Source organism: Plectropomus leopardus, chromosome 20, assembly GCF_008729295.1.
Source record: "Plectropomus leopardus isolate mb chromosome 20, YSFRI_Pleo_2.0, whole genome shotgun sequence".
Classification (NCBI taxonomy): Eukaryota; Metazoa; Chordata; class Actinopteri; order Perciformes; family Serranidae; genus Plectropomus; species Plectropomus leopardus.
This window is the reverse complement of record NC_056482.1, coordinates 8,166,491-8,191,004: the sequence shown is the minus strand read 5'-3', so window position 1 is coordinate 8,191,004 and position 24,514 is coordinate 8,166,491. Positions and strand designations below refer to the sequence as shown.

Here is a 24,514-nt window from a genome sequence, read left to right as displayed (position 1 = left end):
AATTAAGTAATTTTGCCAGTGTTGCGCATAATGGGTTCAAGGATCATCAGAATTGTGAGAATTTTACAATAATTTCTGTTTTCACAGTTTCTGGCTATAATAAATGGTGTGATTTTTGCAATTCTGAGAGAAAACTTGCCTTTAAAACTAAATAGTTGGAGCTGGGGTTCAGGGAGTATTCAAGATAAATACAAAATACAATAATTTAAAGTTGTTTGTCCCTCCCCTAATAAAATAAAAAACACAAGTCCCTCTTCAGAGTTCAAAAAATTATTTGCCATCCCTCCGTTTTGAACCACCCCCCTCATAAATAACTAACAGTCCCTAAATGATGGCAAATGACACAGTCAGACAGGTACTCATTTAAAACTATTTATACTGAGCTTCTCTGAATAAAAAAACCCAAAGGTATCTAAACATTAGATTATACATATGCATATTGCATGTTTATATGAACCACCAGTGGTGAGATTATTTTATAATATATTTTTTCCAATAAGTATCGGCTAAAGTAATTCTTTATGTTGGGTAAATATTGAATGCAGTTTCGCTTCAGCGTGTTCTCGGCTGAGAGCGTCAGTTCTCGCGAGAACGGCGCGTTGTTGTTGCTACTGATAGCATAGCTAGCACTCAGCCGAGCTATCCACCAATCTATCTGCAGTCTTTCTGAACTGTTGGACTGCAATGGATGTTGTCGGAGCCCCAGACGAGGCAGAAAGGCCGCGGCATCATCCTTTCCTAATAGGGGTCAGCGGGGGAACCGCTAGCGGCAAGGTCAGTCCCCATTTAGACAGGAGAACTACCAAAATTAGCATCTCCAGGAGCTCTGCTAGCAGCGCTAACATTAGCATTTATCAAACTGTCAAAGCAGCTGGCACGCCCCCCTCACTCAGTTCACATTTTCCTTTACATTACCTCATTAACATAGTAGAGCAGTCATAACATATCTACTCTGCTGATATTTACTACCTCTAGCACATCTTATTAAGACATTTTAGCACCCAGAGCTAGCTAGGCGCTGGGAAGAATTTGTCAATTCCCTCGCAATGCCAGTGAGCTGATAACACCGAGAAGGTCACTGATAACGCACCGTTTTTCTTCCCCTTTGTTGCTCAGCGCATGAACACAAGCTGCGTTTTAATTCTGGCTAGCAAAGTTGAATAAATAAAGCATTGTGATAAAGTCAGAAATACCTGTAGTTGAGTGAAACAACTTTTCTGCCACAGTCAACCGTGTGCGCCAAGATCATGGAGCTCCTGGGCCAGAACAAGGTGGACCACCGCCAGAGGAAAGTGGCGATCATCAGCCAGGACTGTTTCTACAGAGTCCTGACTCCAGAGCAGAAGGCCAAAGCGCTGAAGGGCCAGTACAACTTTGATCACCCAGGTAGGCCCGGGCTGCAGACAGGGCTTCCTGTCTAAGCACACACCTCCCCGCGTCTTTTCCACAGGTGCTGCTGATTATCACACTGACGATCCACCTGTAATGTCCAAACATCACCAGTCCTCATACAGATTTATGGGTGTTGTTGTAATATGTAAATTTCCTACGAGGTTATTCTGTGGATGAGACATTTTATTAAACGATACACCTGGAAACAGAGAATGTAATCTGCAGATTTAGTTGTCAAATTGTTGTGACAAAGATATTTGACAAAGGCAATTAAAGAAAAGGTGTTATTTTTGGTCTCAGCAGACTCTGAACTAACTTTTTTTTGGTTTTAATCTGCTATTCTGCCAACACTTGCAAAGAATTATTAATACTGGGGCTTCCTGGCAGTGCCGCACTTTGCACATGCGGTGCCCTGGGAAAACAAAAAACCCCAAAACACCTCTCTATATATTTTAACAAAAACAAGAGCTGATTAGTTTCCCACATATTCATTTTTTTGTGGCATGCCGCCTCTTTAAAAACATCCACCACCACTCATAGATTTTATATTTTTAGATCTGGATGGTTCATTATCTACAGTGCATACAAATATATATATAAATAATTATATCCATCAATCTGATCTGATCAGATCAGCTCTGAACACATCGATACATTATTTAACAACCCTGCAAAGGACAATCTGCTGCTGAGGGAAAAACAAGAACTCCTGAAGAGCTCTGCGTGTGCTGCATTAATGCACATAATTCACATAAAATTCATTTGTTTCTGTTTGTTTTGCAGAGGCATTTGACACGGAGTTAATGTACCAAACCTTAAAGGACGTTGTGGAGGGAAAGGTGGTTGAAGTGCCAACGTATGACTTTGTCACCCATTCCAGGTGAGAAGGAAGTATTCCACGTAGATTCATGAATGGATGACAATCTCATAATTCTTGCCTCCTCAACACTGTGTGCATGTTTCCAGGTTGGAAGACAGGATCACAGTTTACCCAGCAGACGTGGTCCTCTTCGAGGGGATCCTGGTTTTCTACCCCCAGAAAGTGCGTGATATGTTTCACATGAAGCTCTTTGTGGACACAGATTCAGATGTCAGACTGTCTCGCAGAGGTAACGACGTCTCCTGACCTTTGCACAAAATATCTCAGATGTTGCCACGGTAAATCAGTAAGTTTGACTTTCCTGTAGTTCTGCGAGACATGAACAGAGGGAGAGACCTGGAGCAGATTCTCACGCAGTATACAACATTTGTCAAACCTGCTTTTGAAGAGTTTTGTTTGCCTGTAAGTATGACCATTATCGCAGATCGTGTGCCCGTTTTCCACTGTGCAAACCTTAAGACAGTTGTTTCTCTCTCAGACAAAGAAGTATGTAGATGTTATCATTCCTCGGGGAGTTGACAACATGGGTATGTTTTTTTTTTCCCCCCTTAATTAAGATGCTTTTCTAATTTCCGCAACATGAATGCCTAACAGATTCTCGTCTCTCACCAGTGGCCATCAACCTCATTGTACAGCACATTCAAGACATACTGAACGGTGACATCTGCAAATGGCAGCGCGGGTCCATTAACGGCCACGGGCGAGGCTTCAAACGGGCCATATCTGAGCAGGGCGACCTGCAGAACGGAGCCGCCAATCCTCCAGGAAAGAGGGTTCTGCTGGAGCCCAGCTGTCGGCCTCACTGAGACTGCGCGGATGTGTTCAGACTGTGAATTTGAGCTTTTGAGTTTGAGGAGTGCTGCTACTGATTTGTGCAGGATGGGTCGGCAAGTTTGATGACAGTCTCATCGTCTGCAGCCTTTTTTTTTTTTTCTTTCTCCACAGTGCAAGCATTTAGTGCTGCAGCCTGGTCATAATATCACTGTAATTACTGGTGCTTAACCAATATGCTTTTCAAACGTGACAGTCTTCCATGATTGTGCGCCTTGTCTTGTGGTCAGATGAGCGGTTACTGAGATTGATGGTTATATATTTGAGGGTAGGAAGTGCTATTTAAGTGTTTAATTTTAGCCATGCTTTTGCACCTTGACCTTGTATTTATACCTGCTGTTTTGTTGCTTTTATTGAGATTATATTTAAATTATAATCACTTTAACCTCTTGTTATCCTGCTGCTTTCCCCAATGGTTTTAACTAATTTAAATTCAATCAAGCCTGATGACTGTGTGATGTAGTAGTGTCACCTAGAGCGGTACTGAGTGCTTCCCTTTGACTCTTAACAGCTGAATACATGCCTTAATTTTTTAAGTTCATTTTCCACTGACCATTCTGTCCAACAATAAATGGAACTTCTTTAAGTTTTAAAGTCTTTTTGGTGTTTTGACAATTAAACCTCTGACCATCACAGCGTGTATAGAAACAGAGCTGTTTTGTTTTATTGGAGTTTGAGAGCACAGTGTGATGTGTTGGTTTATCCCAAAAAGGAATTTGAAATGATTTACAACAGCACATTTTGGAATGACAAACACACAAGCCCGCTGAGGACTTCAGTCGCACACAAACACTCTTCCACACATGACCGGGACATGATTGTGATTGCCTTGATGGTTCTCTACACTTGAACACGGCACACAATGATTCAGTATGACATAACATATATCACAGCATCTTTAGTAATTTATCTTTTTGTGTGTTTTTGCTTTGCTTTTTTTAGTGCACATACGTATGGCACTTGGGAGAAGCTAAGCTCTTCTCATAAGCATAAACATCCTTTTTAAGAACAAAAGGAGCACTGTATATAATACATTTCATAACCATACATGATTCTTACACAAAATGTTTCAAAACAAACTTCCAGTCTCTAATGGTCATCCCCTGGTCGAGTTCAAATCCTCCCCCTCCTCGGCAGATTCTCGGGTGTGCAGCCTGCGTGTCGCAGTTCAGGGCAGGCTGCTCTCCAGGTTCTGCTCTTTGAGGGGAGAGGGTTGCAGAAGATGACCAACAAATGGCACATACATAAAGGAAGAGGAAGGAGCAACTCGGAGAGTAATGGACCATTCAGCTCAATCTCACATACACGCTCCACTCTAAAACAGAGAGCCCAGGGAGCAGACTTTGGTTATTTCGTCTCCCTGTCCGCTCTGTGATTTCTCACTCCTCCTTGGCACCAAGCTTCCTCTCTTGTTTCACCTTTCAATCTCTCCCCGTCTAAACGCCGGAGCCGCAGTTATCCCAATTATAATCTCCCAGAGCAGATGCGCTCTTTGTAAACCTCGGCCACGCTTCACTTGTCTGTAGTTTGTTCTGCATCCCCAACAATGAGTCTCCCATTAGCTCCAGCGGATAGCTTCCAGTCTTCTCTCTCTCAGTCTGTAGTAAAGTGGAGTTAGTGTCATGAAGCACAGTTGGAGGTCAGTCTCGGGGGCCCGCGGAGGCCCCTAGGTCTTCTCCTCGCGCTCCGTTTTACGCCTGGGGATGTTCTTCGGTTTGATCTTCACCGACAGCTCCCACAGAGCCTCCTCTGCCAGGTGGTCGCTGAAGTCGTTGAAGAATGAGACGATGTCTTCGTTGCGCTTCAGCTCGTAATGCCTGACACGGGAGGAGGTTTGATTAATGCAGTGATTCATTAGTGTGAAAACAAACAGCCCGTGCGGAAATGGCAGCGATGCTTTATGATATGAAAATTTAATGGAAAACAAAGTAGTTGTATTTCCTGCCAGTGGCAAACAAATGATGACATTTATTACCGTGATGGATGTCCGCAAAGCGTTCAAATGATCTATCAAGATAACATGCATCTTTTCATCACACTGTAAATTTATCCTGGTGGACTTACACTTGCTGGAAGCGCCGCATGCTGTCCAGTATGTTGAACTGCTGCCAGCGTTTGGAGAAATTGACCTTCCCATCGATGAGGTCAGGGTTGCCTAGGTGGACGAAGGTCAAGTCCTGCAGAATGAGACCCCTGGAGGAAGACACAGCCATGTCAAGCTGGGACTCTCAGATAAATAATTTAAGTCTAAACATGCATGTGTTCACTCACAGGTACGGGATGCACGGAGGCTCCACTTCAGCCAGAGCAGCTCTGTATGCTCTGAAGGAGGAGGAGCTGTCAATCAACGTGCAGTATTCCTCCAATCCCTGAGAGAAGAATGGCAAAGTGTGATGAGAGAAAAACATAATTAAAAGTAAATGCGTTGAAATCTTAAGAAAGTCTAAAGATTTTTTTATTGATATGTTTGAAACAGTACACTCAGTGATCGGTATATTCAACTTGTACATAAAGCGGCAAGTAATGACCAAAATTTACAAGTGAAAATAATGAGAAGTAAAAACCATTACTTCAGTGATAGCGATACAATCATACAAAACCAGACAAACAAAAAAATAAATAAAAAGGGCACAAGTATGAACAGACATGACGTTACTTAATTAGTTAGAAAGTTGTAAGATTTGCATGAATTAATACTTTCGTTACTTTCATAATACTTGCCAGTTGTGTCTAAACAGAAAGAGAGACAGACGATATGCACACAGACACACAGACGCACAGCCAGAGACACACAAACAAGCAGTGACAGAGCTCTGTGTGATTAGAAAGAAGGCGAGAAGGAGAGTCGCTTGCTGACTGGCGTGAAGAAATTTGCTCCTGGTGTGAACGGCAAGGCGACTGCAGAAGGGCGGCTGAGTGACAATTCACATATCAGGGTGCTTCTGCGTCCAATGTGAACCTGGCTTTATCTGATGTTTTGGAAAGGGGATGTGATGTCATGTTCGACACCTGTGTCTTGCTGGAGCTACTGCACAGACTATGGCTCCAAAAGCAAAAGGTGGCAGCGACCATATCCCGAATATTTTCATTTTTGCACATTGGGAGAAAGTGGAGACGTATTGTCCAGTCTTATATACACACCACCTACACCGTCTTTGGTCTCTTTTTTTACATACTGGCTTGTTACATTGTAATATCACAATCCTCTCACCTCTGAAGTCTGTTTCTGCCACTCCAACCTCCTGATGGGAGCAGAGTCCAGCGCGGACAGTATTGCCAGGTAGGAGTTGAAATTATTCAATTTTCTTAAGTGCTGCAATAAAAAAAAAGTAGAAAAAGGTTTAAACAACACAGAAATTACCCGACAATTAGGATATAGAAGTGTAAGGTAACTGACCTTCATTATCTTGATGAACTTGAGAAGCAGCTTCTCTCTGTCTTGGGCCTTCTCCTGCTGAATTATTAAAGAGCGGACCCTACAGGATAAAGACAAATCGGCAGTGTCAATAAAATGGCGTAAGAGTGAAAAACAAATACAGACAGTGAGGTGTCATGGTTGTGTTTTTTGGTCTTACCAATAGCTCATGTTGTTAAAGTGCTCTGTGAACTGAGTCAGGTTTGGACTCTTCTCCTCATTCTGCTCCTTGGCCCAAAGCAGCACCTCGGGAATCTGAAGGAGAACGCAGACAAGTTGGTGTTGACACAAAACACAATCAAATACTGGGAGGATGAACACAAAGAGGACACTGTACCTCAATTTTATAGAAGAGCTCGGCATCGAGAAGAGTGAGCTGATCAGCGATCTCATGACTGCGGAAGTCATGGAGAGTCCCGGGCCTGTGAGGACACAGAATATTAGGTGCAACCTCAACTTTTTTTTTTTTTTTTTTTTTTTTTTTAACTTTTCAGAATGGCCGTAGGTGCCGGCCAGTGTATTCTGCGTCATTTCACGCCGTTTTCTGATGAGCTGGTTGTTGTTGGTTGTGACAGCAGTAAAATTGTAAGAATTTGGTCCAAAGCTTCTGACACTGTTTTTAATCACCAAAATCCAAATCTGCTGGTGGTGGACTTTGTTCACATTGAGATCTTGAATGAACATTCATGTTTCTCTAATGACTCTCAACTTTTGATTTCAAATGTATATAATGTTGATTTGTAAGTATGACTCATCAAACGTGCATAAAGAAACACAGAGTCAGACACCACGCTGATGAAGGCTCCATGACTCTCAATTTTAAGTATCACCATGCAGAAGGAAGCAAGCATGCATCTACTACTAGTCTTGATTTCTGGAAAGAGACATTGCTTTTGAGTTTTTTAAACGTATTTTTTTGGCGCTTTGAGCACCAGAAGCCGAGTGCCATCTAGTTCCATTATACTGGAATGACGTCAGACATCTCTATGGCTAATATCTCCAGCGCTCGGCAACTCACACCAAGACAATGTAAGCTGATAACTAGCAATACAGGTAAGAGGGAAAATATGTGTTTTTGATTTTGTGGTGGACTGTCACTTTATATACCCTTGAATGTGGCTTAATACTCGCGATATAAACCACACTACTATCCAAACATGCCATGTCATTCAGAGAAAAATACCCATGACCCCCTCTGTACCTTGCAGAGACCCCTCGGGCAGCGAGCGGCTTGAGGGAGTTAGTGTAACGCAGCAGCTTCCTCTGCTCCACCTTATCCAGGATGTTCTTACGGAGCACGCGGGCGAGGCTGAGCTCGCCATTGCACACCAGTGTGAACACCAGGTCCATGAGCTGTTTCAAGATGTCCTCTGTCAGCTCCACCAAGCTGGAAATTGGAGGAAGAAAATAAGAAATCATTTTGGTAAATGGAGGAGGCTCAAAAAAGGAAGTAATTTAGTGGTTTGTTGATGATCAGACATGTATGAGATGTGAAAAACAGACATCTCTGGACGCTCTAAACAGAGAGCTATTTTATGTTTGAGGAATTACTTAAATGGTTTTATCCCAACATCAAAACAATCATCCATCAGTTTACATGATGCCGACAGGTTTCAGTAACCAGCACGTCTTAGTACACTTGTCACTGTCAGCTGTGAGCAGTTGAACTAAAGAGTCTGTTCCCTTCTTAGATTTTAATAATAACGGCACACATAGTCTATTAACAGAAGTAGCAAATCAATATAATAATTATTAAGCAGCACACTCTGAAGAGGTCTTTCACAGATTAAGAGGACAAAGTCCCACTCACCACAGCTCGTCCACCACACGAACCAGCACAAAGAAGGTGTTCTTGCTGACCCGCTTCTTGAAGGTATCCGGACTGTGGCAAAACCTGGTGTATGTGCTCTGTGGTCAAGGACGATGAAAACAATACTATATATGGAAAATACAATAACACTATCGAGCTCTCACATTTATCAAGGGATCGGACAAGATGAGTGAAGTTGTGTGCATCACTCCACTATTAGGACATTTTGTGGTTTCGCAAATCAATTCATTGTTTACTTAGCTTTTACTCCACAAAGTGTTCTGTTCTGCTGAAGTTAAAACAACACGTACTTTTTCTCAATAAAATATTTAACATAAAATAGATCCCAATTTTAGGGAACACTGACATGGAACAACATCTGTGGTTTCTTTTAAACCAGGGGTTCAAAATTTTCTTTTCTTTTGTTTCGTCTCTTTTTATTGATTTATGTGAACATACAAAAACAAAATGCACAAACAAATGAACGTGAAGACCTTTCAATTATGTAAAAAGTGAAAATAAAGAAAATATAAGTAGATAAATGAAAAAAGAAATGAAATAAAAAGATAAATAAATAAAAAAATAAAATAGAACGAACAAATAAATAAGTGGGGAAAAAGAGAAAAGGGGGGTGATTAAATAAATAAAAACAATAAAATAGGGGTAGAAAATAAGTTGAGAAGCAAAATAAACAAATAAATAAATAAATGTTTGTAGACAAAGGTTTTGGATCAAAACGCACACTTTACAATTGATACAAATGATTGCTGGTTCTCAAATTCTTAACACCGCTTACTGCCCTGTAGACTATCAAGCTCTCCAAGAACCAACGATATGACCAACGTTAAAATACAGTAGGGTAAGCCTACGCTCTTCAGCTACTGTTCATGCATGTGGCAGCTTTATTCCTACTAATGAGGTTATTTTTTGTTGATTTGATGCTAGAAATGGCACCTAATTCTATCCTCCAACTCTCATACACCACCCGTCATCATGTGCTGCTGAGACTTCACTGGCGCTGCTGAATGAGCCTTTAGCACGAAGTCCACAACAGCTTTAACAGGGCTGCTCCAAATACTCTCCTCCTGTTACACACTACTCTTCCTAATAGTTCCCATTAGTTGCCATGATTGCAGTATTATTACCATTCATTTTACTTCTACTCACTATCTTGCAATCATAGTTTAGCGCATAACTAATCATGGACATATGCGCACGCTCCCTTCCTGAATGTAACTGATGTAAGTTACATCTTTTATTTGTTTGAAAATGTTTCTAAATATTTTGGAGATTCTGCTGCGTACCACTGGAGGGAGATTGCGTACCACCAGCGGTACACATACCATAGATTGAGAACCGGTGTTTTAAGCAATGTAGTTGCCACATTGTATGCAAACATTTATCATCACAAAGCTCTCACTGTGAGCAGGGGTCACCAAAAGCATCTACTTGGCCCGGGGCCCAAGGGCTCAGGGGCCCCGTAGACCAAAGCCTCTGCGTGACGTGTTTGTTATTAACTTTGCATTTCTTGTCAAAGGGCTTAGACAATTAGGTCAATTATAACAGAGCCAGTCCTAAGAAAGAAAATGGATTTGAATTTTTGTTCCAGATTTGAAGAAATATCGTGTTCATGAGAATGAGACGGATGCAAGGTCACGATGACCTTAACCTTTGATCACCAGAAAAAAATCAGCTCAGACTTGAGTCCAAGTGGACGTTTGTACCAAATTTGGAGAAATTCCTGCAAGGCATTTTTGAGATAACGTGTTCAAGAGAATGGGATGGACAACCTGAAAACATAATGCCCGCAGCCATGGCTATCGCTGGTGTGGAGGCTTAAAAACTGAAGGAAGAGCCTAAATTTTATTTCACTTTGAAGATGTCTCAACAAAGAAATCATCTCGATTTTTTTTTAAATTGAGTGTGTTCTATACCCGAAGTTTATCTACAGGACTTTAGATGTGCTGAGCACCATACGCACCACGGGTCCTTCAACCCTTTAGGAGAGAACAGCAGCATGCTGTACCTGCCCTGCTGAGGGAGGAGGCATTTTGTTATAATCAGCCTATGACTGTCAGCACGATGGATCAACAAGAGTTTAGAGCCGTGCTCGCTGCTCTGTGAGTCAGCCGCAAGCTAAACACAGTGACAAAACATTATACATGGAAGTTTGCTTCTGGATAGCCATCTCTTTAGATCAAAGCTGGAAACATCTCAGAGGGATAGGTCCATGATACTTGCTCTCTTGAGGTGCCATTACCAAGACACACAATCCAAACGAGCCCCAATATTTAATTTAGACTTCAGTATCCATTAAGACAGGATTAATGTCGTCTCTGAGGTCTCCATTTATGATGTTTGTAAGAGCTGAATGAGAGCAAACAAGATAAAAAAAATATTTTTCTTGGTAAATAAGGATGTTTTAAAAGATCACCAGGCAAGAAAAACAGCCTTCTGCCAACTAAACAGTGATTAAGCTCAGAGTGACATGTTGAGTGATTTGAAAAGGATATCTGTAGTGTAGCTTCTTAATGAGGTCCTCGGGGGTTATAAAAGTCCTATACGTCGTCAGAAAGGCTTCACAGTACAAAACAAGATCTGTCGAGCACAAACAGAAGACAAAAAAAAAAAAAAGCAACACATTTCACTTGAAATCCCAATTAACGCTGAAAACACATCATCAAATATGAAGACTGACACATCACAAACAACTGAACCGGGGAGAGACTGAGGCTATTTAAAATGCTACACAGATGAGGAGATCAGAAAAGTAATAACACATCAGTCAAACTTTACAAATACAAATAAACCTGCCTTTGAATATAAAATCACTGCAGGTCTGTCAGGCGAGCACAACACAGCTGCACCAGTGACCCAGAAGCACAGTAACATACTGAACTGAAGCAAAACACGCAGAGTCTGAATGTCTCCTGTACTGTACCTTTGCGGTCTGTCTCTGTAGCGTGGACTAATAGAATATCTCCTGATCCGGCACGAACGTCAGGACCATCATCATTCTGGTAGAATTAAAGAGCAAGACGCAAAGAATTTTATACAGATGGAAGAAAACAGGAGAGGAAACGAGTGGTTAGTTGATGTGCGCTGATGCAGTCTAGCCCAAAACGTAGCTTGCACCTTTCCTTCTTCTATTTTTTTTTTTTGCTTTCTTCCCACTTAAACAGCCCCCGCCTCCCCCTGTCCTGCAGCAGCTCCTCTGATGACGAAGAAAAAGTCAGACTTGTGTATGATAAAAGCCCAACCACTGCAATATGTCTCCTGTAACAGCTCTAAATGTCATCACAGCCTATAAATCTTCCCCTCCGCCCATTTCTGATCCCTCCCCCTCTGCTTTTGTAAATCATCGCTGTCACATTGCCCCTAACCTTGCAGAATGGAGCGTTTTCACACATCTGTCTATCAGACTGCGCCACACAGGACTAAGGAGGAGGAGGCGTAGGAGGAGGGCGGTTTTATCAATTCCAGCTCTGCAATTTCAGATACTTAACTCCAGAGGGCAGCAATGGCTGTCAGTGGTGCATCTCGGGATCTGATTTCACATCTGACTGACTCACAGTGACCTTTAGCCCGTGCTGGACTAACAGGATGAAATGTGCTTTGTATGCCGGAGCCGCACACTCCTGTCACAGCAGATTCCTAAATACAGTCCACAGCATCAGCAGCGGCGGCTGTCTTACCTCTTGTTTTAGTGTTATTCTGCTCATGATCTCCTTGTGGTCGATGAGAGAGAGCTCGTCCACGTCTTCCTCGTCACTCCCGCCTGACTCTGTTGACTTCTGCCTCCTGAAACAAACGCACACAACGTGTCAGCACAGAAACGCACAACTTTCTGACACACATGACTACAGGTGGGTCCCAAAGCCGTGCTGTGTACAGGAGCTGAAACACTAATAATCAGTGCACAGTTTCAGTCATTTTTAAAGCAAAAATAGAAACAAATCATTTGTTTCAGCTTGGCAAGTGTAAGGATTTTATGTTTTTATTTGTTTGTATGATAGTACACTTTAGGTTTTGGACTGTTTCTGAATATATTAGCTTGGGCTCTGGTAAATAAACATTGACATATATTTGACAAATTTACAATATTTTAAAGAGAAAACATTAATAATTTATTGACAAAGTAATTGGTAGATTAATCAATCTAATAACACTGGCACTACTACATACTTATTCTAAACAAGTTTTAAGTGTGTCCACACCAGAAAAATACAGTATACTCAAAGCTATCTATCTCTAAACTGTTTTTCTCACTATTCTCCCACAATGCAATGCACAGAGCAAATGGTAGAGCTGCTCACAGCTGGAAAAAAATTAACTATTTATGGATGGTGGTTAAACAGTTCCAGGTCAAAACCATTAAAGTTTGGGAAATTTATTTTTGATGGGGTTTTTTTTGTTAAAATTCAACTTAAAATTGCATTTCTTTTGTCTGCTCTAGCCAGAGTTGGTGGTAGTTACAAGTTTCAAAGTAACCTGGTAATGTAATCACATTACATACTTACATACTTACTAATCTAACAATTAAGTCATAACTTGTGTTAAATACATTGTTGAGTTATCTGCATAAAAGGCAGATTGAAAAAAAATCATCAAACGTGCCAATGACAGCAACGCCATCCAGTGTGCCGATGAAAAGGCGAGTCTGAGTCTGAGTCTGAGGAGGAACTGCTGTCTGGTAAATGATTTGAGAGACTTCCTCATGAGGTATTACTGCCGTCTTGGCGTTTTGGTGATAAACATGTCAAATAAGATGGAGCAGTCTGCTGTAAAGCCATGGTTTGGTGAGCGAGTGACTCCAGAGAGTGTGTTTGGCCTGTTAAATGCAGCTCATATAACATTAAAATGTGGTTTTTCCATTTAAGTCTGTCACCCTCTAATGGTGTTAAGTAGGTCAATCTTTTATTTTATTTGGTATATTCATCTGCTTTGTTTGTCAAAGCGCTTTTTCAACTGTTTTTCAAGGTGCTATATAAAAGGTGCTATATAAAAAAATCTATATTATTATTATATATTATACATATATATATATATTTGAGGCAATTCATTTGTACTAGGTGGTGTTAGGAAGGCTAGCCTATTTTATACTGCTTTATATATGGATATAGTTTCATTTTGAGACAGTTGTAGCTTAGTTTTGGTGCCGTTTTGATTCCTCTGGGCTTTGCGTTGTGCTGATATTTCGGCCGATGTAAAATTTCACATTGTATTTTTAATTTGTAATAAGCAACATGACAGTGCATGGCGATTTTGCAGAGTTACACAAAGGTAAAATAACAACCAGTGTAGTAATTACTTTTTTTTACAAGGAGTAATTAAGTAAAGTAATGCATTACTTTTTTAAAAAATCGTAAATAATGTGTATGATGTCACTTTTTTTGAGTAACGAGCCCCTGGCTTTTAGCACACAAAACTGCATTGTTAATCACCTGTCCTATTACCTCCTTTGCATAAAAAAATGGAAACCAAATCAATGTGAAAACTATCTTTTTTATTATCTAAGTTCACAATGGCGCTTCACTGATATAAATTAATATTTATTTTAAATCTTGGATTTATTAATCTTAGATTTTTTAATCATTAACACATATAGGTACCGTATAAAAATTGTCAAAGTATAACAATGCTCAGTCTAAAGAGAAACACACCGTTTGTATGCAGAAATTGTGTCTTCAAACAAGTCGTTAAGACTTCCGTAAAGTTGTGATGTCACAGATATAGTAAATTAAGGTAGGAACTGCTGCTACAGTGTCAATACAGCTATTCCCCGGCTCCACTGATGGTGGAAAGATGCCGAGGGAGCGCAGATGTGAAAAATGACTTCTTTTTTCTTCTTTTTTCAATCAATAAACATGTTAGCAGTAAGCAGGACAGTGTACGGGAGTTTCTCTCTTTGTTTATAAATTGCACCCTCCTCCGACGCACCTGTCTCACACTCAGGTGTGCAGAGATTCTCTTCAGTAGTTTTATGACGCTTACCTTTCCTTGTCCAAAGCCACTTTGGTGTTGTTGGACGGCATCTGAGGGGCGGGGTCTTGAAGTACATCATCAGCTGTGATTGTTTCCTAATCATGGAGGGAAAAGCAATAATCAACATGAGTGCGGTAGGTTACATGGAACAACACTGATGGATAGTCCCATGCAGTGAAAAGGCTGGCTATTGATGAGATCGTATGAACCATCGGTGCATGCAACACTTTTGGTGGAAGGAAGAACGAATGTCTGAACCACTATGTTTACATGGTATGTTATGCTGATGGGTAAAAAGATGCAGCTTTTCCTCAGAGTGAGGGAGGAAAAACCCAACGGATGAGACCCAAAACGGAGAGACACCAGAGGGTAGAACTCATACACACTGAAACTGCACCAAATGTCAAACTACACATCCATCTCTTTTGCTCTCACTTACATTTACACACACCACGACCCAACACACCCTGGGTACACACGCTGACCGAAGGGAATACAAACACAACCACACACGCTGTAAAACATGCGCAGGTGCACATAAGCTGTTATGGGGAATGTTATTGGAAAATTGAAAACCGGTGAACCATTGAGAATCCCGTTTGGAGCAGCGGCATGTCAGGTGTTAGATCGGAACAAGGTTAAATGCTCGGTAACAGTTGAAAGCGCAGCCAAAGAGACAGCAATCACCAGCCAGGCAGTCAGAACAACATACAGATGGACAACTTTTTTTTTTTCCCCCCACACAGACACCAACCACAGCACAGAAGTCCCTCGCAGGCAAACCCGTGAACCTGGAGTCATGCTCAGTCAGGTTTGGCTGCATTCACATTCCATTTCAGTGCCATCAGTTCGAGAGATGAATCAATGAGAGCGGCAACGGGTGAGCCAGTCAAACGGGCCCTCCTTGCTTCAAATCTCTCGCCTGCTTTTCACATTGATTCATATTCCTGAATGGATGGGACGTGCAAATGGAATTGACCTTTCACCCGTGGCGGTCAGCTACTTACTCTGAGGGAGAGAGGCAGCTCCCCATTGGCCTGGCTGGATGAGTACAAGTTGACGTACTCCCCCTCCCCGCCCTCGTCGTTTGCGCTCTCGCTCTACGGGAAAAGAGGAGGCACACAAACCCAGGCGTGAGGGGAGCGGAGAGGAGTGTTTGCTAACAGAGTATGTGGCTAAAGGAGGAGAGAAAAGCAGCTAGCCGGGGTTTTGTGTCTTTTCCAGCTCTTCGCCACCAGGTGGCGTACGAGTGCATCATTTGTAAAGTATTCTCTGGCAAAAAAGAACATGCAGTGCAACATGCTCGACTGGGATTCTTTTAAGACCGATTATAAGACGGCAGACAGTTTGTGGGCAGTGATAATGATGACAAGATGCTACTAAGTCAATGAGTCACCGCGTTATCATCTGAGGAACAATACTGAGCACCAAACTGCTGTAATCTAACATCAAGGGAGGGGGTCACATTTTATCATCATCTGTCTTCAAGTGCTGCTTCATGAAAGTACAGTGCTGTTCAAAAGTCTTAGGCCACCCTAAACTGTTACTTTAGAAAGGTTATAATGATCATACATGTGTATTTCTCAGTGGTCTCTTTACTGAAACACAACCAGAACATACAGAAAATACATATAGAGTATTACAAATGCAAATATTTCAGAATAAAGTAATTTTAAAAGGCTAAAGTTGCAAGTATTTGAGATTTACAATACTAATCTTATAAATCTACACCAGGTTGCATACAAGACACATCCAACGCTCAATATTGATGGTTTGAGCTACCTTTTGAAATGGTTGTATGATTCCATGTTTCAAACTAAACCACCAGCATTGGTTTTAATTCATCTATAAAGATTAAAAACCAATGATTCCAGCCTATACTTCATCCCTTTTAAACTATGAACTCACCTAATCTTGGTTCTTGGTCGCAGAATAGCTTGTTGCTCCACATTCCTTCAATCAGAACTGAACTAGGAAAAATGTCTTTATCTTAAAGTGCACCTTATACATGGAATAATCTGAAAAAGAACTTAAACTTGGGACACTCTTCCATCATTGCGGCTGTTTAAATGCCTTATTTCAGATTTTGTTTCAATTGTTTTACATGTTTATTATCCTTTAATTTCTTTTTAGCTATTATACATTGCTATTATTGAGTTGCTGTTTTGTATGATTTTATTTTGATTTTAACTATTACTTGTCTGCTCCACTGTTTTTAATGTCTTTGTTCATGCTCAGCATAATTTAAAATGAAAGTCTCCCTAAATTGATTTCCTGAGTCTTAAAGACAATGGTCTGAATGAATGAAAAATATTATTTTCAGTTGAAAGAAGCAGTGTGTCTGACTTTTTTTGGTGTTTTCATGTACTGCACATGTCTCTATATTCTTTTTTTTTGTACCTGAATAAAAAGACTGAGAAATATATAATCCTCATTGCAACTTTGCTAAAACAACAGATCTATGGTGGCTTAAGACTTTTGTAGAGAGTGCAGCATCCTCCAACATCTAGCCTTCATAAGCTCACCGCTGAGGTGTGGAGAGAGTCAGTGAGAGAAGACTCAGAAGGAAGACAGACAGCCACAGAGCCCATTGAGCCAGCCAGGGAACCGTTGGGCCCGCCCCCGCTGCCATCCAGAATGGTGGCATTGGTCAAGGCAACCTGGTCCAAGCTCTGTGATTGATGGAAAGAAGGAAAGCAGGAAAGAAAAAAAGGATGAAATAAAAAAGACAGAACGAAGGGATCAGAGAGGCATAGAAAGAGCAGGTAGGAAAAGAAGCTGAATAATAGAAAGCAGTAAGTGTTCACCTCATTCTCCGACACCTCCATAAGACTGTGAGAGTGATGTGCCTGAACATAAAATGCACTGCACACACACATACACCCCAAAAAAAAGAGGCTAAACTGGGACCAATTGCAACAGACACATCTCCAGTGAGATAACAGAGAAGACAGACATGTTTTACCCATAAAGCACGTAGATAAGGTGGCATCAAATCTGAGTGTGTATGTGTGTTAAGGTAGGAGATGTCTTCAAGGGATGGTTCAAGTTTTTTTTAATGTGGAGTACTTATTCATAGTCAATGTATTACATACATCAGATGTCAGTCAGGACACTCCAAATTTGGAGAAGCAGACTGAAGTTCAACGTGGAAAGTAAGCAATGTGCTGCTGCTGAGGGGTCAGCAACAAAACATATTTTAGCCACCGAAAAAAAATCCTACCTCAAAAAAAATCTATATCAGTGTAAGTATACACTATATTGAGACTATTTTTTTTTTGCTTTAGCTTGCTGTCACACTGTGATTGCCAGCGGGAAAACACAGCTCTTATATCGATCTCTTCACAGCCAGACTCTATTTAGAAAAAGAGTGATCTAACAACAGTGATCTAATTTTTTAGACCTGATATATGTTGCATGCAATATACAGGATTTCAACACATTTTATGGGCAACATTTTTTTGTTTCTTTGTTTCCAGGACCCATTATAATTTTTAATCTTGCCCTTTCTTGTTTGTTTACCATCATATACATTTTTCATTCTCTCCCTGTGTTCCCTCTTTTTTAAAAAAATTTACTTTAGTAAAAAGTATACATTTTGTTCTTTCATTCACCCTTCTCATAGGATCAGGATAATCCTTAATTTATTTGGGATCAAAGGTATCCTGATCCTACTAAAAAAGTCTGAACAATGCGTACTGAGAGTTTGAGCCAGATCAAAACCAAGACTGTATTATATGATCTAATCCAATTTCAGAATGCATTTTTTTTTAGTTTTGAACAACCCATTGTCACGATTTGATCCAATCCAATAGCCGAAATCTGATTTGATTACTTCTGAACATCTGGGTCCAGAACATTACTGTGACAATTAATTCTATTACAACAAAATTCCATGACTTTTCCAGGTTTTCCATGACTGTGGGAACCCTGAATAGACTGACAATAGATAAGTACCCCATACAGTCCACTTCAAAAAATCCCAACCATCCCTTTAACAATGGTGTATGAGTGTGTGTGTGTGTGTGTGTGTGTGTGTGTGTGTGTGTGTGTGTGTGTGTGTGTGTGTCAGAGGCCAGCCAATGAGATGCCTGTCTGCAGGGAGGTAGAGGTAACCTGTTTTAACACGTTGAACATCAGCCCTGTTTCAGCATACCAGCACAGAGTGGCGCACACACACAGAGATTTCTGATAAAACATTGCACACCCTCCGCTGACACATACACACAAATGCATGCATGTTTGCATGCACGGACACGCAGGATCAGTAGGAAATAAATGTTCTCTCTTTTTCTTGTAGCAGCTGTCTTTAAAAAACAACAACAACTGTCTACTAATGTCAGCAATGCACACAGTAGGGAGACACACTTTTATACTAAAATGAACTATTTCTTTCTCTTTCCACTCAACATATGCAAAGCAGCTTTCTTGGCATGCCTTACCTCCCCCTACAAAAAACATCATGCCCCGAGGAGTTGAGGAATGCAAACATTCCACAGAAACAGACAAATGGGAGGTGTGGAAGACCGTTAGGGGTGGGAGCAGGTTACAGCATGGCGGTGAAGGGGAAACTGAACAGATAGGAGAAAGTAGAGAGAGAGAGTGAGGACAGCGACTGAGGAAGAGAAGAGACGAAGAGGAGAGGAAAGAAGAGGAGCAGAAACAGCAGGAATGTGTTTCCCATCAGGTCCATCTGGTGCTGCATTCCACTGGAGATATCCTGAGAGATCACCATGCCTTAGGGAGCCTCGCACACTGTGGGGTCATCATGGGTCAACTCACCCCAAAATACTGACCTGACCACTGTAACCCATCACCAGGTCTAATACTGGGTCAGGGTCATGCCATAAGTAACTGAGGAATAGCAATAATTAACAACAAGCTAGTTCTTCAACAAGAAGCTTTTTGTGATTGAAATGTTCCACTGAAACCACCATTTGTAATTTAGAAAGTTCAAATTTCATTAAGCTGTTTTTACAAAGAGACCACGCTATAGAGCCGCTACCAAGTTCTTTCTTTATGCCGCCTTTGCATTTTTTCACACAACCAAACACTGCATCACGTCGCTTCTGTGTGTGATTTTAGACAGCATGCTGGGAATGCAGAAGCAAAAGAGGCCGCATAGAACATACGTGTCAACAACGCTTTACAAACAATAACAACATGGCAATAACAATAATTTTGTGTTTCTGTTGTATTGCGACTGATCTGGTTGGACACTTAAGGGCTCCCAAGTGTCATTGTTTTCCCTGTTTTTCATTCCCTTAGCTGCTATCTGCTTTTTAAACTTCCTGAGTGGCTCGCACATGTAACACACCATCAAAACGTCCCGTCTGTCCTGCCCATAGTTTCACCCTGCTAGCTGTTCCTTTTACACTTTTCACTTTGCACCTTGCATTGTCGACAATACACATTATCATACAAACATGACACACAAGTTAACAAATACCTAAGTATGGGCAATGTGGGTAAAATCAAATATCACAACATTTTTCACCCATTACCTTGATTGTACAATGATATTGTAGGTTTGACTACTGATGCTTTCACAGAATATTTACACGATGAGATTTCTGATAAACAATCATCTGTAACGTTGATATACATAACCACTAAGTGGGTAAAGTTAAATAACAGAACAGCTACAACTGCCTGGTAAGTGCAGAAAATAACAACACTTCACCGAAATGCAGCCTTTAAAAAACAGGAACAGACGAAACTTGATATGACATTATTATATATCCTATTATTATATCCTAAATCTAAGATATCTGATGTCATATCACGATATTGATATAATATTGATATATTGCCCAGCCCTACAAATAATGTATTTATCAAACATTTAACGTCCAGACTCATCGCCTTTCAAAAACAAAAACAATCATGAATTCATGCATGACTGTGTATGCAAATGAATAAATATATCAAGGCCTAAAAGCATCTCTCTGTCAACCTTGCAAGAAGACATCCAGACGGTGTGAGTGTTTGGGTCAGACATTCTTTCTAGACTGAACATCTATGGACTGTGGACTTGTACTGGTCACAAGGATGTGCACACGGTTCCAAAAGATGAGTATAAGAGCGCACGTGTGCATGTGTGTGTGGGAAAAAAAGAGGTAGAGGGGACACTTGTTGACGATCAGAGCTGCTATTTAGTCTTGCATGCCAATCCAAACTCCTCCCATTTTCTCTGGGTATCTTTATAATAAGTTTAACATAATAGTGTTCCTGGTGCAGACAAGCAAAAGTAGAAAAGTTTAGTCAACTAATCAGGCACATCACTATTTATAAAGCCCAAAGAAAGGCCTGACAGTCTCTTGTGACATTTAGATGAGCTGCTACAGACACTCAACTCACTCACTGTATCTCTGAGGCAAACGGAAAAGAGGGAAAGGGTCAAATAATAACCTGTCATGTGGAAGAATGCTTCAGTGCAACACACAAACACGCCTTGCCAGAGGCGACAAATAACTGCACACACTCACAACCAAGCAAAGCACACATTAATAACATCATATCTAATGCCTTAGCTATAAAAAACACACAGCAAAACAACAAAACTCACACTGTCAAAACAAAAGCACACACGGATGGGTGGATAGACAAAATAAGGACCACACAGCAACGAAACCACCAACGCGTGAGGGACGGCCCCATTGGAAACCTCTACGGGGGCAAAGGGTAGATAAACAGACTGCATCACATATGGAGCACACAGAGGTTAAGCCGCCCCTGGACCAGTCCAGGACCACACAGCACCCACAGCGGAGTGGAGAAATGGAGGTGGAAGGATGGGGTGGGGGGGACTCACCGTGGGTGTGGTCAAGGATGCTTGGCCAATCAGGTAGGAGTTAGAAACGGACATGCTGAGGCCCAGCCCAGAGCCCGCCTCCTCCATGGCCGCTACAGACGGCTGGAGGTGGCAGGAGAGAGAAGAGGAGGAGGAAGAAGAGGGGGAGGAAGAGTGGGATGCCTGAGAAGGACAACAAAGAGGAAGAAAGAAAGATAGAAAGTGAGAGAGAGTAGTGGGGGTTAAGGAAGGCAGAGAGGGTGTTAAGGGAGGGAAAAGAAGAAAAAAAAGGGGGACAGTTGATTACACTAGTAAGCAAGAGTGAATTAGAGCAGATTTAATCAAAGTTCAGCAGCAGAGAAGTCGAAGTGGTGAAAGCCAAGGAGGATTCTGGTAGCTCAGCTGAGGAACATCAGCTTACTGGCTGTGGAAGTAAATAAAGTGCTACTGAATCTGGGTCTGCTGTTATGTTTTTCTAGAAAGCCCTAATTACTAGAGGGTCATGTGACATTTACAGGTTACACACATTTCTGTCCACAGTGACGGTCCCGTAAACCTTCTTTTAATATCCTGAGCTTTAAGGGCTTTCCAGAAACCAGGCCAACTACAGCACATTCTAAACAGGGCCAATATGATCCGCTCAGGTTTTTTTTCACCCATTTTCTTATCCATGCAGCAGCTGAAATGACTTTTTTTTTTTGCAAAGCCGTGTAAAGTAGCCAAAGCGTGTAAGCCTGGAACATGGGTTTATGGAGGAGGCAAACCGGCTTATTCCGCTGGGCCACGAGCTCATCAAGTCCAAAACATGAGGCCAGATTAGGCCTCGCGGCAGGAGCAGAGCTGAGTGCAGGCCGACTGTACACTCAGACAAAAGAATGATAAAAATAAAAGCTGGTGCGCAGCGCTCCAAATACACAGTTGTGGTGGCAGAGAGAGGACAATGGACAAAGGGAAATAGGAAAGACTCTCTGAGGTCGCCGGGGTAGACTGCCACTCAGCCACAAAGTCTATTTTCTTTACTGGGTTATGATACTGTATGTCCGGCTATACAGTGGAGAAGATCATCCTTTTACTGTCCACAACAGCACAGTCTTTACTACTGCACAGCTTCAGGCCGACCGCAGGTCAATTTGTCATCTTCATTCCTGTCTGTGAGGGAAAATAGGCAAGTGTGTTTCTTTGTAAGAACATCATGTCTCATATGTGAAAATCAGGCAAACCTTGGACCATAGAACGAACATGGAATGTTTTGCTGGTTTTGTAGCTCTGTGGTGGTCATTGAAGGGAAATCATAGCACATTTCAACATTGTTGTCCCCCAATAGGCTATTCCAGGAGCAACTAAAAATCATCTCTGTTTATGCACTTTCTCTTTTCCTTAAATCTCTACAATGGAAATGGGGTGTGCAAAATTGGCATGAGTTACAATGGCCACATTTATGGGGTGTATACCAAGTTCACAGCTAATTTTACAAACTACTGGACCTATCAGCCTAATATACATTTGTGACTGAATGTTCAGAGACCACTGGTGGTTGCTGTGATTCACACTTTTTTAAAAAACCTCTTCAATATTGTCATTGACTGAATGGTAGGAGCTACACGTTTTCTGGAATTTGTTCACCAGGCGCAACTGCGAGCTGGTTTTGTTTCATCTGCTTGAAGCTGAGCATTATGCCCGCCTGATTTTGTAGACTTAGAGATTTTGTTGATTTGGTAATCTTTCCTTGATGTTAGTGCTTCTACCATGAGTAAATGAACATGCTATGGTCTATTTTAGTTGTGTTTATTGTCATTATTTCCTACTGTGTTGTGCTGTAGCTTACACAAGACGTAAATACCACTCAAAGTCCAATGTAAATGACATGGATCAAAAAGTTGCTGTGTTTTTCTGTCAAAAATAGACGAGGTGTGTATCTTGATTAGCTTCCGGGATGCATTTGAAATGTGGTGCACCATATCTACTAGAATTACAAGGATTGTCTAGAGTGGCTGCTGTCAGCCTGGGTGGCCTCTTGGGCACTAAAAAAGTGCAGCCTACCTGGTGCACTTTTCTAGTTTAGAGTTAATACTTACAACTCAGATAACACACGGCTAAACTGTGATTGGTGCACAGAAGAAGGGATATTTAAACTGATCCCCTTCCATTTCAAACTAAGAAATACACAAAAATCCTAATGGGGAATAACAACAGCAGAAATGACTCTAACTTTGACAGAAATGGTGTGTTCATGTGGGACGCCATCACTCCTACTGTAGTGAGAAGAAGAATCTCTCAGGGCCTTAAAAGGTTCCCTCTCTCACTCACACAGCTCCTCATGCGGCGCCCTCCCCTGCTATGATCTACCCAATCATGTCTCTTCCTCTCTCTGCTCACTGACTCTCTGTCAGACAGTTGTCTCAATTAACCCAGACGCCGACCCAGATTAAGATATGTGGACTCAATCTGATGTGGGACTGATAAAGGCTGGCCTTATCGCCCACTAACAACCAAACACCTCCGGGTACGTACAGATGCCTGCTTTGGTTACAGAAAGGGGAGATAGAGAGAGTAGGAAGGGGGGGCTGAATAGGTGAAAGAGATAACAAGATAGGAGGAGACTCGAGAGAAAATTGATGAGAACAACTGGCTGGAATGTACTTTAGCCCCAGAATGCGTTCTGCATTTTCTCCCAGTATTTTCTTCCCAGCCAGCATGATGCATGAAGACACTGGGACCAGCACAGAGCTCTCCTGCAGAGAGGTGTTTGTATTGTTCACACGTGGCAGTAACCTTCTTCTCACAAAACTATTCGTGACGTGATTCTAGGAATAATCTCATGTGCCCTGGTAGTTTATTAAAAGTATATCAAAGTAACTGATTTTGGTCCTTCCGAACGGTTCCTATTAAATACTTGCACACATGGAGAGGTTTCTTACCAGCTGCCTTTGTTTCGGGGGCAATGCTGGAGGCTGCAGTGGCTCATGGACTGAGTCAGTGCTGCTGAAGGAATCGTTGAAGCCATAGACCTCCTGGAAGCGCTTGTTACGCTGCTCATAGATGCTCTCGCTCTGCGGCATCTGGTAGAACACGGAGGGCTGCGGCTCGGAGTAGTCTTCCACGAACTGCATGTACTGGAGGACTGGAGGAAGGAGGCGGATTAGATTATAAAATATCTTTTTTTTTTTTTTAATTTTGCTTAGAGCTCTGACTGTCAGAGCAACCAAGTTAAGAACAGACTTTATTTAACAGTAAAGTTTGTCCTCTGAAGATTCATGTAACCCATTTAAGGATTAAATTACTCCTCTCTTTTCATTAAAGATGCATTTTGAGGATTTAGTACTGCTTCCCCACAAATTTGGGAGCGTACAATACCCCTTTTCCACCGAAATTAGTAGATCTTTTAAACACAAGTAAATCGACTAAAAA

The 24,514-nt window shown here is 41.5% G+C and overlaps 2 protein-coding genes across 8 annotated transcripts in view; one reads left to right on the top strand and one right to left on the bottom strand.

The window, feature by feature from the left end:
• The first annotated feature begins 603 nt into the window (after window positions 1-603).
• Window positions 604-3,697, top strand: uck1 (uridine-cytidine kinase 1). Its single transcript, XM_042508895.1, has 7 exons — window positions 604-774; window positions 1,227-1,386; window positions 2,176-2,272; window positions 2,359-2,501; window positions 2,580-2,674; window positions 2,751-2,799; window positions 2,885-3,697. Exons 1-7 carry the CDS (start codon window positions 685-687, stop codon window positions 3,076-3,078), a joined length of 828 nt encoding a protein of 275 aa, XP_042364829.1. The 5' UTR covers window positions 604-684; the 3' UTR covers window positions 3,079-3,697.
• A 46-nt stretch (window positions 3,698-3,743) lies between these two features.
• The window catches only part of rapgef1b (Rap guanine nucleotide exchange factor (GEF) 1b), a 62,020-nt gene continuing 41,249 nt past the window's right edge, over window positions 3,744-24,514 (bottom strand). For 4 of the 7 annotated variants that reach the window (XM_042508887.1, XM_042508889.1, XM_042508888.1 and 1 more), the window contains 17 exons: window positions 24,025-24,227; window positions 21,128-21,289; window positions 16,839-16,985; window positions 15,321-15,413; window positions 14,323-14,408; window positions 12,024-12,129; window positions 11,270-11,345; window positions 10,842-10,926; window positions 8,329-8,421; window positions 7,720-7,905; window positions 6,856-6,940; window positions 6,679-6,773; window positions 6,501-6,579; window positions 6,315-6,416; window positions 5,375-5,472; window positions 5,168-5,296; window positions 3,744-4,920 (listed from right to left, as the gene is read on the bottom strand). In XM_042508887.1, the coding sequence (XP_042364821.1) occupies window positions 4,770-4,920; window positions 5,168-5,296; window positions 5,375-5,472; window positions 6,315-6,416; window positions 6,501-6,579; window positions 6,679-6,773; window positions 6,856-6,940; window positions 7,720-7,905; window positions 8,329-8,421; window positions 10,842-10,926; window positions 11,270-11,345; window positions 12,024-12,129; window positions 14,323-14,408; window positions 15,321-15,413; window positions 16,839-16,985; window positions 21,128-21,289; window positions 24,025-24,227 (1,976 nt within the window). In that variant the 3' untranslated portion in view covers window positions 3,744-4,769. The remainder of the gene's footprint in view (window positions 4,921-5,167; window positions 5,297-5,374; window positions 5,473-6,314; window positions 6,417-6,500; window positions 6,580-6,678; window positions 6,774-6,855; window positions 6,941-7,719; window positions 7,906-8,328; window positions 8,422-10,841; window positions 10,927-11,269; window positions 11,346-12,023; window positions 12,130-14,322; window positions 14,409-15,320; window positions 15,414-16,838; window positions 16,986-21,127; window positions 21,290-24,024; window positions 24,228-24,514) is intronic. The other 3 variants (XM_042508891.1, XM_042508893.1, XM_042508892.1) reach the window with 2 other exon arrangements.

What these genes read in the sequence shown, in the direction of transcription:
- uck1 (XM_042508895.1), top strand. Translation starts at nt 685, where the DNA reads ATGGATGTTGTCGGAGCCCCAGACGAGGCAGAAAGGCCGCGGCATCAT. An exon ending in GGGGAACCGCTAGCGGCAAG is followed by an intron (nt 775 to 1,226) that starts GTCAGTCCCCAT and finishes TTTCTGCCACAG; the next exon opens with TCAACCGTGTGCGCCAAGAT. An exon ending in TGTCAGACTGTCTCGCAGAG is followed by an intron (nt 2,502 to 2,579) that starts GTAACGACGTCT and finishes ACTTTCCTGTAG; the next exon opens with TTCTGCGAGACATGAACAGA.